The sequence below is a fragment of the Pan paniscus genome, chromosome 7 (genome assembly GCF_029289425.2).
Source record: "Pan paniscus chromosome 7, NHGRI_mPanPan1-v2.0_pri, whole genome shotgun sequence".
NCBI lineage: Eukaryota > Metazoa > Chordata > Mammalia > Primates > Hominidae > Pan > Pan paniscus.
Window position 1 is genome coordinate 27,902,779 of NC_073256.2, and position 14,855 is coordinate 27,917,633.

General features: G+C 53.5%; 1 protein-coding gene across 2 annotated transcripts in view; it reads right to left on the minus strand.

Moving 5' to 3' along the window:
* FAM167A (family with sequence similarity 167 member A) overlaps window positions 1–14,855 on the minus strand; it is a 45,889-nt gene that overhangs the window by 14,261 nt on the left and 16,773 nt on the right. For both annotated transcript variants that reach the window (XM_034965617.3, XM_003805322.5), the window contains exon 2: window positions 8,240–9,017. In XM_034965617.3, coding sequence (XP_034821508.1) covers window positions 8,240–8,620 — 381 coding nt within the window. In that variant the 5' untranslated portion in view covers window positions 8,621–9,017. The remainder of the gene's footprint in view (window positions 1–8,239; window positions 9,018–14,855) is intronic.

Sequence of the window (14,855 nt, forward strand, 5' to 3'; positions counted from 1 at the left end):
AATAGTACCCACTTATTGGTAATAATTGACCATAATTAAATGGGCACACACTACTGATCATTTATGAGAATTAAATAAGCCCATATACACACACTTTGTACAGAACATTGAGTTCCGGAATTACTAGTTCCACCATATCCCGTCTTCATACACAGAACCACAGAGCAAACCATTCAATTACGTTTTTACTTCCCATGTGGCGCTTGCCCCAGCTCCTGGGTGCAGGGTCCCTGCCGGAGCCTTTTTTGCTCCTCACAGCCTGGCTCAGGGCGGTCCCCAGCCCAAGCTTCACCCACCTTTACTGAGTGCTCCCTTATTGCTGACAACTGTACTACCTGTCACACGTCACCAAGCATGGTCCGGGGTTGGGTAGGGCTGTGTTATTGTCTCTATCACCAAGTGTTGCCAACGTCAGAGGGCTGGTAATGCCAATACACTTCAGACTGGAGATGCGGTGGGGACCCTCCCACTCAGGGGTGTCCTTAGCTTGCACATGAGGAGGGCTAGGCCCGCCACTAGGGGCCAAGGCCTTCCTCAACTTCCCTGCCACTCCCCTGGAGAGCAAGTGGGGGCCCTCGTGAGGCCAAGCAGCCAGTCCCAGGACTGCTGCCCCTGCCAGGCTGCGAGCATGGCCCAGGCACGGCTGTTCTTGCTGGGCCCCCGGCAAGACCTGCAGGAACGGCTGGCTCCCTCACTTCTGTGGGCTCGGCCACGCTGCTGGGGGTCTCTGGGCCAGTCGGTGGAGGGAGAGAAGACACCCCTTAGCAGGGGCTGTCTCCCCGCTCTGACAGGAGCTCCCCTGCACGGCCTTCTCAATTCCACCTGCAGGAAGGCCTCCCCCATCTGCAGGCAGGAATTGGGGCTTGCATTACATGAAACTGGAAGCTTTAGCCAAGGTGATAACTGTCCTATGGAAACGGAGTGCCGAAGTGCCCTGGGGTCACCTGAGAGCCCTCAGAAGACCCCTGGGGCACAACTGTTGGGATTTCTAGGCTTTTCTTGGGTTCTCTATCCCCTGCTTTGGAAACAGATGTAGCGGGAGCTTCACATCTGATGCTGAGCGAGAACCAGCTAGGAAGGTGTCAGTAGGCTAACCTCAAGGGAGGGAGAGCTGAGGACAGGACATGAGCTGCTGGAGTGGGCACCTGTGGGATTAAATAGGGCTCCCAGGCACCTGCAGTTGCTATAGATTCCTGCCTGCACCTCCAAAGGGAAGTGAGGCAAATCTATTTTCTGCCCCACCCTCCAGGCAAGTTTGAGACTGTTTTGTTCTCCAAAGTCACTTCATACTCCATTACTCGGGTACCTGTCTTCTTGGGAAGAACATGCTTTGGGCTTCAGCTGCCAGGGGCCTCACGGTTTCCTACAGCATGGTGGGTGAATCCAGATCCACTGCAGGGCTTTGAGGTCGGGCAGATCTGAGTTCAAATTCCTGCTCTGCTGATTGATCTTGGGCAAGTTTTTTAACCTCAGTTTTCTCATCTGTGAAATGGGGATAGTAATCGTGCCTACCCGGAAAGATTGCTGTGGCTACTGAATGATGTGAGGCGTGTGTATAAACATGCGTAACACAGCACCCAACCATCCCAGGGGCCCAGCAACTGTTCAGTGTCCTAATGCCACTCATTCCCCTCCTCCCTGCTCAACGCGCTGCCAAGTAGGGATTTATCATTTTACAATCACAAAACCAAGAAGTCTTGGTTAATTGGTTTACCTAAAGGCACACAACTAGGATATGGTAGAATCTGACTTGAAGTTGAATCTAATTACACATATTATGCTTTTTCCAGTGCACTCTTGACCAGTTAATGAGCCAGTTGTATTAGAATCACTTGCAGATACCTGTTAAAACCCCAACACCTCCCCAGGTTTATGGAATCTGAATTTCCATGGAGGGCTGGGAGGGATCTGCACTTTTAGCAAACGCTCTAGGTGCCTCACCCAGTAGTCACTACCCCATACCGTGGTGTGCTGTTATAATGGGGAGGGTGCCCATCAGAGGAATTGGGTTTATTATTATAGAAGAAACGTGAATGGGAAATAAGGAGAAACTTAATGCAATTACGTGGACAGGCATGGATCTGGCTGCCGAGGAAGTGAGGAATTTGCGTATTTCCCTTTGGTTAATTTCATCATCCACTCAGCACGGCCCTCAGCTCACCAGATCATCTCAGAACTCAACTTACTGCATCTCTATCATAACTTTTGTCACACTGTGCCACTGTGTTTATGTGCCTGTCTTCTCCTTCTAAGGGAAACTTCACAAAGACAGGAGCCCTGACCCATCCACCTTGGCCTCACCCCACCCCAGCACGGAAGCCAGGCGGCCCGTGGAGGCTGGTAGTGCTGAATGGACATGGGGCTGGATGAAAAGACTTCCGCCTGCCTCTCTCAGCCCCGGGATCGCCATGAGCTGCTATTCCGGTGAGGTGCTGCTGTGGGGATCCTCCAACCCCCTTCGCCTTGACCCTGCAAGACAGCCAGGAAAGGGAGAGCAGGCAGGACCTCCCTGTTGGGGTCAGCTGCAGCTCCCTGGCCAGCAGCCCCAACTCATCAGCTCTCACATCAAACAGGAATGTTGGGAGATTGAAGGCCTTACTTTTATTTGAATGTTGGGAGATTGAAGGCCTTACTTTTATTTTATTCTAGGAGATTCTATGCTGCAGAAGTACAAGGTGAAGAATGCATACCGATTACATTGGCAAGGGAGAGAAGAGCCTGGTGCTGGCACTTTTGCTTCTTTGGTCTTTCAATAATGTCTTTCCCCTATGATTATACATAATATATTCCTATTTTAGAAACTTTGAAAACTATAAAAAAGTCAAAAGAATAATATTACCACTCAGAAATAAAGATCATCAAGTTTTGGTGTATTTCCTTTCCTGGTTCTTTTGTTTATACATTCTTTGGTAACCCCCACGAGGCCGTATCTGCCCAGATGAATAGAACAGGAATCTTCCTCCTGCAGGGCTGGTGCCAGACAGGCTGAAAGCCCCGGGCTATGCAGAGAAGACTTAGCCTTGGGAGAACAGAGGCTGGGACTAGAAATTCTCCTGTGAACCAAATCCCCGCTCAGCCAGTGCCTCGCTCATGGCTCTAAGCAACTTGCTACCTTCATCCTGAAACAGTACAGCTGCCCCGTCCCTGCAAATGGTTGTTATGAGGCATTGCTAGCAACCTCCTGTGTGACCTTTTATAAGTACCCTGTTCTGAAGGGTTGAAGCACAGGCTTTCTGGCAGCTCAGGGCCCCTTGACTTGGACATCTGATGTGCCCAGAACAAAGAACCAAGTGATGTGTGTCTGTGTCATGGCTTAGCCACATCCTTGCATATGACCTTGGCCAAATCGCTTTAAACTTTCTGTCCCTCAGTTCTACAACCTTTCTGAGCCTCAGTCTTCTCCCCTGTAAGATGGGAATAGCAAATACTTCCAAGCCTTCTCGCAGGATAGTGTATATGGAAGGTTCTCTAGATGGGGGGTATCAACCTGGCTGTATCGCCCACTTCCCATCAGAAGACACTGGTGACTATGACCTGCCATTTGGCCACACTGCTTAGCACACATGGATGACATCTGCCTCAGAGGGCTGTCCCCTGACATACCAGAGTCTTGTGCATACCAAGCAGGCAGCACAGGCAACAGAGGGTTAACAGGGAGAGGGCAGCCCCCTGGAAGCCACGCTGTGGCCACAGTGGGGCCAGCTGAGTTTAGGTCACAGGCCTCCTGCCATGACAGGCCCTAAGTGATGAAAACTTGTCAAGGTTCTCTTCTCTTTTTCTAACAGCCATAAACACCTCCTTGGTGTGGGGGGAGGGAGGAGACAGCGGGAGGGGGGTGTCTGCAGGGATCATACACCTGTGTGAAACTAAAAGAAAAATATCAGTGGGTGCCCAAGGCTTCTCACTACAAAGTGCCCATTAGGAAGCCGGAAGGTTTTGGTTTTCGTCCTGGCACTGCATAAACCACGCGGAAGACTTTATTGCCCCTTTTCTCTGTCTTCCGGGTTGGCAAGGGGAACTTGTGGGTGTGAATGAAGAGAGAAAACAGAAAGGAGGGTCCCTGCTCCCCTGTGCTGAGCGCCCAGGGCCCCATCCCAGGGAGTTGGCTGATGGACCCAAGCCCGGGCAGAGGCGTGTGCGAATGCTCTGAATTCCGGACTCAGCTAGAGGGGAGAGAATCCCACAGCTCCAGGTCATGCTCTTTCTAGCTCCCCTACTTCCTCAAGCAATGCCCTCCCCCCACTCCCACCCAGGCTACTCGGCTGCCTGGAAGGTGAAAGCTGGGGGCTGTGACCTTCTGGTGACCTGAGCAGCCTAGAACTGCAGCTGCACAACGGCCACTCCCCTGAGCCAGTGTCCCAGGAGCAGCGAGACTGGGCCTCGCCTAGAGGAGTCAGGTGGCTGCAGCCCTGCCTGCCACAGCAAGAGAGCCACACATCTCCAGCTCCGCCCGGGGAGCCCAAGGTCAGGCCGTCTTAGCTGGGAGTCGCACTAAGAGGCTTGGAGGACCTCCATCAGCCTTGAATCCCCAACACATTAGCCTGAAGGAAAATCTGATCTACTTGCTGATCCCTCGGGGGGCGTCAGGAGTGACAGTCATTTCCTTGAAAGCTGAGAGGGACAGCTGACCCCTGAGAGCTGTTAGGATCCTCCCAGCCTCAGAAATCAGCCACAGTCAGGCAGTCATTCTGCCTTTTAGCTGGTCTTGCAGGAGGCGGGCGCAGATTAAGACGATGCTTCCAGACCCAGCACTGCCTGCCTCTGGTTGAGGTGACATTGACCACTGCCTCCTGGGAGAGCTGCTAGGTGGTCAGAGGACAGGTTAGAGTCTGCCTTCTCCTGCAGTCAAAACTCCCTTTGAGTTACAGAAAATATCCACACAACTAAGGGAATTACAGATTTCTAATCAATTTCCTTGGCCACGTGAGAACAAACAACACATTTGCACTTGAGCCTAACAAATCTGTAGGAAGGGCTTGCCCAGGTGTAGAGAAAACCACCTTCTGGGCTTAAAATACGACAAAAAAGGTTATGCAAATCACTTTCACTGAGTTAAAGAATAGGTTAATTTTTAAAGGTGCCTTCAGTGAGTTAAGACGATGAATGAGGGAAACCATGGCATTAAGTTTAACGTTTTGACTGAGACTTAAATAGAGCAGAATATGTGTTTGTTCTCCAACGTTGAACTCTCAGTTTTCAATCCAATCAAAGCGTTTTGCAAGTTGCTGTCTAATCCCAGCAGCAGGCGGAACTGCACGTCCAGCCTGTCTGCCTGCCTGGCAGCCAGTCTGTGTCTGGTGTGCTTTGGGCCTCAGAGTTGCAATCTTCTGAATGAGTGTGGTTCTTGGACCACTCAGGGTGGGATGCTGTGAGTTTGTTCACTGAGGCCCATTCACCGATGGAGCCCCAAGCCACATGGGCAGTTATGACAGACACAGGGCTCAGAGCTCCCGCTTGGGGATCCCTGGGTCTGTCCTCTGAGGTCCCCTCTTGGTCCCCTGGCCCTGGTCTCGCCCTCCTTTCATTCCCTGATACTCTAAGTGTGGCCCAGGGACTGACAGAATAGTGTCACCTTAGAGCTTGTTGGAAATTCGAAAGCACAAGCTCCATTCCCAACCAAAGGGACCAGAATCTTCATCTGCACATGAGCCCCAGTGACCTGCATGCACATTAGAGTTTGGCAGTCAATGCTCTGAGAGATTCTCTATCCTGTGATGAGGATGATTTCTGGAGCATGCATCTCCTTGGTCGCTGCTCTTTGAGCATGCCCAATGGAACCCTCTGCGTTGGGCCACCTCACGAGCCTCACCTGCTACCTCTCTCCCCATAGCTCTCTACCCTATATGAGTTCCAGCCCCGGCTCTGTGGCTCACTCATCATGTCATCCTAAGCAGGTCACCTGACTTCTGTGGACCTCAATTTATCCATCCATAAAATGGACACAGTGAGGGCAATCATGTAGTCTTGTTGTAAGAATCAGAGATCACGGAATGAGGCTGCAACTCATTCAGTCCTGTTTCTCTCTCTGCCCCCACCCCCATGCATTCTGTTGCCTGCTGACATTTTTGTGATTTATGTTTTTGGGAATCAAACAGGAAAAGTAGGGGTACCAGGAAGGTCATCCGACAATTAGAAGAGGTGAGTAATGCCTGCGAAGTGCCTGGCATACAGGACACACCCCTGGTGGCACAGAGAAGTGGCTAGAGGAGTGGAAACAGTGCAAATATAAAGCACTTTTAATAATGCTAATATTCCCTTTACCCTATGTACGACAGCCTTTGGTAGTCAGATTAGTCCTGACAATTTCTGCTCTGCTGTTGGCCTATGGAGCCTGGCTCTACACATCACCTACGGTTGTGCCTCACCCTGGGCCACCTTCCTCGCTTGGCCAGCACACTTGGCAGGGCACTTCATGCTGCTTGGCTCACAGGCCTGGCAGGAGATGTGAGCATGACTTGTAGACTCGAGGCCCAGGCTGCACATTAGAAGCACGCAGGAGCTTTAAAAACCACACGTGTGGTTATCACCCCCAGACATTCATTGGACTGGTCTTCGGTGTGGCGTAGGCTTTGGGAATCCTAAAAGCTCCCCAGGTGGTTACAGTACACGCCAGAGTGAGGAGACTAAAGGACGATAAGCAGGACAAATTCTAGGAAACTCCATCCTAGTGGGCGCTATGCGGAATGCTAACTTCCTTAAAAAGAAAAAGCCTCAGCTCCCACAGGCAATAAAATCTCAAATGAACTCGAAACCAACAAATTGTATCTTTGATGAACAAGAATGTTTTTTGTTCCTTCCTAAGAAAGCAAATCAAAGCAGTTTAGCCTCAGCCATTCAAAGAGCAGCTGGGGGCTGTGCGCAGTCTGTCCTGGGGCACTGTGCATCTCCCCTCACCTCTTATACCCCCCACCAAGAGCACCAGGGGTGATAGAGCACCCCAGAGATTTGGCTCAAACCCGCAGGTGCCTCATCTTCTCCGAAGCCGACAGCACGTGCACCCTCTTGTTACTAGAGACGGATATAATAGAATGGTGTGTTCTGAGAAGCACTCTCGGTATCAAGTGTTAAAACGCAAACAGGCTTCCAATTAATCAATCAGATCCCTGCGTCCCTGAGCCCTGCCCCACTCCAAACCCCAGTGGATTCTCTCAGCCCCTGAGGCATTCCAGGCCTCATGGGGATTTAGTTTTCGGGATTCTGCAAAACAAACCAAGCAGGCCTCAGCCTACCCAGCTGACCCAAGAGCCACTACCGGCTCTGGAAGGCAGCTGCCCTTGATGGCTGGCTCACCTGTGGCCAGAGTGGCCTGACTCGCAGGTGTCACCTGGGCCTCAGGGACGGGGTGGGGCAAGGGTTGAGAGCTGGGGTAGGGTTAGCTTCATGCCTGGTGCTGCTAAGAGGCTGTCGTGCCAGACACGGGTGATTCTCCCCTGGGGGGGTGGAAGGGGACAGGGCACCCAGCTCTGCCCCCCAACCCTGTTCTCAGGCTGAGTCACCATGCACAAAAGATGCTCCTATTGGGAATCTGCTTTGCCTATGAGCAGGAAAGTGACCGCGCTGCGGTCCCAGCTCAAACACAATGTGCCTTTAGCTCACACCTGGCCCGGCCCTGACTTCTGAGCCAACTCCTCCTCTGAGCCTCCTCACCGAGCTTCTCCCCAGGCAGGACCCATCCCGCCGGCTCTGGGCAGCTCCACAACTCCTCACCACTCGAGCACATTCCACACCGAGCCAGCTCCTCACAGCAGCGCCCTGCACAGCCACACCCCAGCCACTGTGCCCCATGGAGCCACCCGGCCAGCGCCCAGCACAGGAAGAGGCCGCTCACGTGCAGAAGAGTGGTCCCCGGAGTGGCAGGCAGCTGGGGTGGACAGCAGGGTGGGGAGGTTCCAGCACAGAGGGAGGGGCAGTCACACCCCAGGAGCCAGACTCCAGTACTGGGAGCGGTGTTGGGGGGAGGGGGGTACACCTTAACATGGGTTCAGGTTCTGCCAGAAAACACCTGCTTCCTTCATTAGTGTCTGCAATTAGGGGCTGATGACAGCTGGGTACCCCCAGCCACATACAAATGACACCTGCCTTCAACTCATGGGAAGATTACAGATGTGCACTTGGGGGTTAGAGAGAGGGGAAGAAATACATGGTGGGGGTGGGGAGACAGACAGAGAGAGACAGAAAAAGACACACAGAGACGGTGGCATCTCCTCTTTTCTGGGGATTCTTGGGGGCAGCCACTCACCAGTTCCTTCCTGAGCCAGGCTATAGCTTCATCGATGCTCTGAAAGCCTTCCAGCTTGCCAGTGGACAGGGGTCTGGCACCTTGGCTGGCACTCCTGGCAGAAGGGGGGTGCTGCCCAGGCTCTCTCAGGGGGAGCAAGGGCTCCTGCCCCCCACGCTCCCCCTCCTCCAAGCTCGCCTGTGGCTCCGCAGCCGGCCTCGGGAAGGGCCAGGTCTGCTCCTCCAGCCTGGCCTGCCATTCCAGGTAGGAGGGCCTGCGGGTCTCCAGCCTCAGTTTCTCGGTGAGGGCCTTCAGGCTCCGGAGGTGGTCATCGGGTGGTGCGGCTTCTCCCGCCCCCTCTTCTGCACCCACTTCTTCCACGTGGATCTGGGGCACAGACATTCTACAGTCTGCCCTGGCAGCCGGACATGCGAGGGCACGGGGGGCACAGGGGGTGGCTTGGTGGGTGGCACAGTTGGGTCCCGCTCTGGGATGGCCTCATCCAGGTGCCCGAGGGCATTTCCGGGACAGGAGCCGGCCTCGGAGGCTGGGTGGCAGGGGAGCTGAGAGGGACCGCGCAGTGAGCCGCACAGGGCGCCCTCCTGGAGGCTCGGGTCTATGATCCGTCCTGGAAGCCTGTGGGTGCCATGCTCCACAGAAGGCAAGAACAGACAGCGTCGCAGGAATCTCGGGGCAGCCTGTGCCAAGGTCTATCTGTCCTGAACGCACTCGAAGACCAGACTGGCAGGAAGAAGGCCCAGAGCTCTCTCTTCTCGGGAAGGGCAGGTGGCTGGAGACCCTGTGGGAGGGATGAGAACCGCATCAGTCCCGATCCCTGCCCTGACACTCAGAGGCGGGCACGTCCACTCCACAGGAGGGGAAACTGAGGCTCAGAGTGGACTGGTGACTGCGCTTCTCATGGCTAGTCCGGGACGGAAGTGAGATCATTTTAATGCCTTAATTCAATGCAGAGAAGTTAATGACCAATTGAAAAATTGTGCAGTGTTTTACCATTTATATAAAAACGACTCCGCCTCTACTATCTTATTTAAAGCCCCCAGCAAGTCTGCAGGGATTTGTTTTTATTCTCATTTCACACACGAGGAACCCACATATCCTAGAAGTTAAATGACTCACCGAGATCTCCCAGCAATAAGTTGTGGGGGCAAGCTCAGGCTGTCTGAATCTGAGGCCACAGGCCTCTCTGTGGCAACAGCCGGAGGGTCCCCAGAGCCAGCCAGCAGGGAAACCGCACCCCACACAGGCTCAGGTGGGTCTGCTCTGTCCAGGTGCCACTGCCCCCTCACCACCTCCACCCACCACAGGTCCTGTCCTCCAGCAGCCGTTTCTACATCCAGGTCTTACTCTACGCTCCTAGCTTCTTCCTCCAAGAACAACACCTTACCTCACCTCTTCAGAGACAGAAGCAAATAAACCTGCAGCTGTAGAGGGAAGAAGGCGGTGGCACCTGGGCTGGATGGCTAAACGAGCAGGCTGTGACTCATTGTTCTAGAACGAGGCTTCTCGTGTTCACCTAAGTGCCCGCATGGCAGCACCTGTTTGGTAAGGACTTCAGCTATGGGATCTGATGTGGCCTCTCCATCTCCAGAGAGGAGGCATAAGCCCCAGCTCCTACCCCATAACATCAGACACAGGGTAGAAATCTAACTCCCAGTAAGAAGAGACCGCAGCCTCCAGACTCTGTGGTCCGAGGTCCATGGGGTGGGCAGTGGACATGGGTGAATCAGAGTAGGAGACATCTGATTTGGACCCAGGTGGTAAGCCCTGGACTTTAAGGGTGTGTTTTTAAAAAAAAAAAAATCCGTGCTGGGGGACATGCAGCTATAAAAAAGAATGAATTGATATGGAATGATGTTCAAGATAAAGCTTAAATGAAGAAAAGCAAGATTCTCAGCAACCTGGAGAGTAGGCCACCCTTGGGGTGAAAAAGGAGAAAGAAAGAGGGATTGTTACTGACTTGTAAATGCCTAAAAACATCCTGGCCAAAAAAAAAGAAGGGAATAGCCATAGTCATGATTACTTGTTTGGAGTGAGGGGAACTGGGCAGAAGGGAGGTGAGGATAGGAGGGAAAAGAATTACGATGAGGGTGGCAAAAGCTGAACAGGCAGCAGGACCACCTCGCGGTGCCCTGGGATTCCTCTCCGACATGGCACGCAGATGCTCAAGAAAGGAGAGCAGAACTTTCCAGTCCAGACGTTTTCCTTAGCCCCAGCCTGCGGTTGGGATGTGACTGGAGGGCGTCCTGCTGCCCGACCTCTGCCGCCCTAGGCTATGAGCCTGCCCTGGCAAGGGGCATCCACGGAGAATGAGAAGGAATAGTCCACCCCAACTGGTAAGCAGAGAAACCTGCTGTCACCTCCAGCTCTGCTTGGAGCAAGCGAGAATCCCCCTGAGGAACTGGATTCTGATTCAATTGGTCTAGAGATGGGACTCAGACAGCAGTGTTCAGCTCCCCCGATGATCCGAGTGTGCAGCCGGGGTGGAGAACCACTGTCTCCAGATGCAGACACTAGAGTTGGGATCAGATGGCCTAGTTCTACGTCTTGTCAGGCTTGCTAAGCCTCATTTTCTTCATCTGTAAAAGGGGGTGATAAATACCAACCTCCTATGTTCTAGCAGATTGGCAGAACTAAAATTCACCGGCACTCTCTGAAGACTTAGCACGCTAAGTCCGCAAATGCGAAATGTACTCATGGGAGTCTCCTGTGCAGTTTCACGGTCAAAATCTGTCCAAATCTAAAGACTTATCAGCTGCTTTCTGGGGCCCCTCCCAGGCGCCGTCTGCCTCTTTGCTGAGGTGCCAGGATCTGTTTTGAGCATGTCTGGGGCAGCTGCACCTACAGGGCTTCCTTCTCCCTGGCAGCGGAGCTCTGATTAGATCCATCAAAGCTTCCTGGAGAGGATTCAACTGCAGGCGGATGAGCAGCACCCTCCCTCCCTGAGTTCTGTGAGGAGATAACATGGATGAGGAGCCCTGGTGGCCCACCCCCTCCCCCACCAGCAGGCTCCCACTGCAGAGGTGAGGGCATCCCACTGGGCTACCACTGCTGGGTGAGGGGCTCCTCTCAGGGTAGGAAACTGCTACAAGTCTGTAACTGTATTGCAGACAATTTATTTCAATTATTGGTTTCTTTTCTTTTCTTTTTCTTTTTTTTTTTTTTTTTTTTGAGACGGAGTTTTCACTCTTGTCACCCAGGCTGGAGTGCAATGGCATGATCTTGGCTCACTGCCACCTCCACCTCTTGGGTTCAAGCGATTCTCCTGCCTCAGCCTCCCGAGTAGCTGGGGTTACAGGCAGCCGCCACCATACCCAGCTAATTTTTTGTATTTTTAGTAGAGACAACGTTTCACCACCTTGGCCAGGCTGGTCTGGAACTGCTGACCTCAGGTGAAGGCCTGCATAGACCATGTCAGGACCATCTGGTGGCACGGGCAGCAGCCCCTGTGAACTGTGACCAGCTAGTGATGGTCCTCAGATCTGCTGAGCTTGGTGAAGTGCAGAAAACACAGTGTGCACATCTGCCCATGTGAGCCCCAAAGTAGCCCCCAGAGGCAGGCGGGATCACCCCATTTCACCAAGGAGAAATCGAGGCTAGGGCAGGTGAAGTGCCTCACCTCCTGGTCACAGGCAGGTGCCAGCAGCTGGACCTGGGCACAGTCATTTGACTCTGTCTCAGCCTCTTTCTACTCTGGAGAGTGTGGGCTCTGGGTTAGAGCTCCAGGGCAGCCATTGGCTTTGTGACGCTGGCACATTGCTTCATGATCACTGTGGGCCTCTGTGTCCTCTTCTGAGAAATGAGAACAACCGGAACGACTACATAATTTGCAAGGCTCAGTATGAAACGAAGATGCGGGGCTCCTTGTTTAAACAGTTCTAAGAATTGGCCGGGCGCCGTGGCTCATATCTGTAATCCCAGCACTTTGGGAGGCCGAGGCGGGTGGATCACGAGGTCAAGAGTTCAAGACCAGCCTGACCAACAAAGTGAAACCCCGTCTCTACTAAAAATACAAAAATTAGCTGGGCGTAGTGGCGCACGCCTGTAATCCCAGCTACTTGGGAGACTGGGGCAGGAGAATCGCTTGAACCCAAGAGGTGGAGGTGGCAGTGAGCCAAGATCGCACTACTGCATTCCAGCCTGGGTGACAGGGCGAGACTCTGTCTTAAAAAAAAAAAAAAAAAGTTCTAAGAATTTCAAGACAGGGACAGCAGAGCATGAACCCACACGAGGGGCCCTGTGCCACTGCCCACAGCCATGAGGCTAGTTCTGGGGATAATAACATCTACCTCGTAAGTCCTAATCAGGGATTCAATAAGGTTACAAATGTGAGCTCTCAGCACACTGCCTGGTCTACAGGAAGCCCTAGACATAGTCATGTAGCCTTAGTCATGGTTTTTAAAATGTCATTATTAAGACGACATAACCTATCAGAGTTATATCACCGTCACATGACAGATCATGACCCTCCAACTGCACTGAGCAGTCACTCTGTTGGTCTCTGACCTGCTGGGTGGCCCAAGACAATCCTGGCCCCCTCACATCCTTCCCTGGACACCAAACGACACGAAGTCAGTTGATCCCACCTACCCCAGATTTTCAGGTCTCAAAACTTAGTGGAGTCTGTTCTGCCATAGAAGGGAGAGAACAGCTCCACTTACTAAAACCATTCCATGCCTGCTCCCTTCCCTCTCTGCTCACATTGTGAATGCCCCGCCCACGGCTCCGGGTGTTGGGCAGACTCCACCCTGTGCTCTCTGCGTGGCAGACCAAGGCCAGGCCCCAGAAGCCTGGTTTCTGGTCCCAGCACTGCTGACAAGCCGAGAACCCAGGTTCAGTCCTTTCCTCGTGGCCTCAGTTCCCTAATCTGTGCAATGACTGAGGATCTATGGAACCTGGTATGTGAAAGCTCTCTTTAAACTATAAAGAGCTGTACCCACCTGAATAGGTGAGTGTGCAATGTGGAGAGGCCTGAGTTAGGGAGTCACTATTTTAGAGCACGTGGTCACCTGTAGCTGGCAGGAACGGGATTGCCCCCAGCACAGCCAGATGGTGAGGAGCTGCTGCAGGAATGGGATTGCCCCCAGCACAGTCAGACCGTGAGGAGTTGCTCAACCAGCATGTGTTTTCCTGGTCATCAGTGTCTGGGGAGCACTGTCCCCCTGGGTGCCCTGGTGCCTGAAGAAGCCCAAAGGGGTTTCTTCCCTCCCACTAGGCACAGGAGCTGAGCTGGAATGGCACCCACACAGGCGCAGGGACGTGACAGCAGAAAAGCTTGTCACTGCTCACTGGGCACTGAGCTGGACCCGGCTTGAGCCGGCAGAGAGGTGCTGGCCGGGTGCCGGGGAACAGATGCCAGCACTGGGCAGCTTCCTGGGCTGGAAAAGCAGTGGAGGCCTCCCCTCTCGCTTGACAAACCAGGGACTCCTGGGGCCCAGGCCCCGGGAGGAGGAACCCCCCAACACTCTAAACAAACGGGCTTTCTTTACATATAACCTGGGTCGTTCCTAGGGGTGGAGGAGCCGGAGAAGGAAGCCAAAGGACACTGCCAGACCTGGGACCTAGGGTGTCTAGAAAAACGAAATCAGACCCTGTAATCCCACCAGGCCCAGGCATGCCCCGCCAGGCAGGCCACCCAGCAGCAGTGGGGACAAGCCCTTGGGGGGGCGCGTCAGCCTTTCTGCAGCTCTGTGTGCCAGTGCCGAGGACCCATGCCACACAGAGGGACTGCTGTTCCAACACGCTCCCCGGCTCCCAGGCCCACAGCGGCTCCTTGGAGGAGCCTTCGCCAACCATGAGCTAACTCCTCTGGCTGCTGGAGGAGCCAGGTGGGGGCAGCTCAGCCAACACCTTGTCTCATTATGACCTAATCTGTTCACCTGGAAAACGGTCACATCCACTTCCTCGATGGGCTCCCAGGGGCAGGGGAAGACGCAGGCGCTGCTGACCCATCCCCTCCACACCTCTCACCACGCGCTCCTGCTGTTCCTTCCAGCCTCGCATTCTCCACTAGAACCCTTTCGTTTCTTCTCCGTAAGACACAATCTTTCCAACCCCGACCCAGCACTCCTGTCCCGCTGGACACCATGCTCTTTCACACCCCTGACTCGGCACAAGCTTTCCTCCAGCCTGGAAAGCCCTTCCCTCCCTTCTGTGCCTTAGTTCAGTTCTCAGGGATTTTCTCCTGGGGGAAGTTTTGCTTGATTTGCCCAGGCTGGGCTGTGTGTACCCAGGACAACCCGAGCACATCACAGAAACAATTATGTCATGGCAACATTAGCTAATGCTTACAGCACACCACACGAGTTGTGGTGCTAAAAGCTTTACATGTATTAACACATTTAATCCTCACAACAGCCCTATGAATCTGGGGTATCATCATCCCCATTTTACAGATGAAGAGACTGAGGCATAGACAGGTTCGGGACCTTGCCTGAAGCCACAGAGCTTGTAAGTGGTGAAGCTGGGATTTGAACCTCTGCAGTCTAGGTCTGAGCTGGCCCCTAACCACTGAGCTTACTGCCCCTCTTAAGCCACAGCACTTACACCCAGGGCCTTTGTCCATGGTCGCCTCTACCAGACTCTCAACTTCAGGGCGAGAAGCAAGCCTTTTATGCTG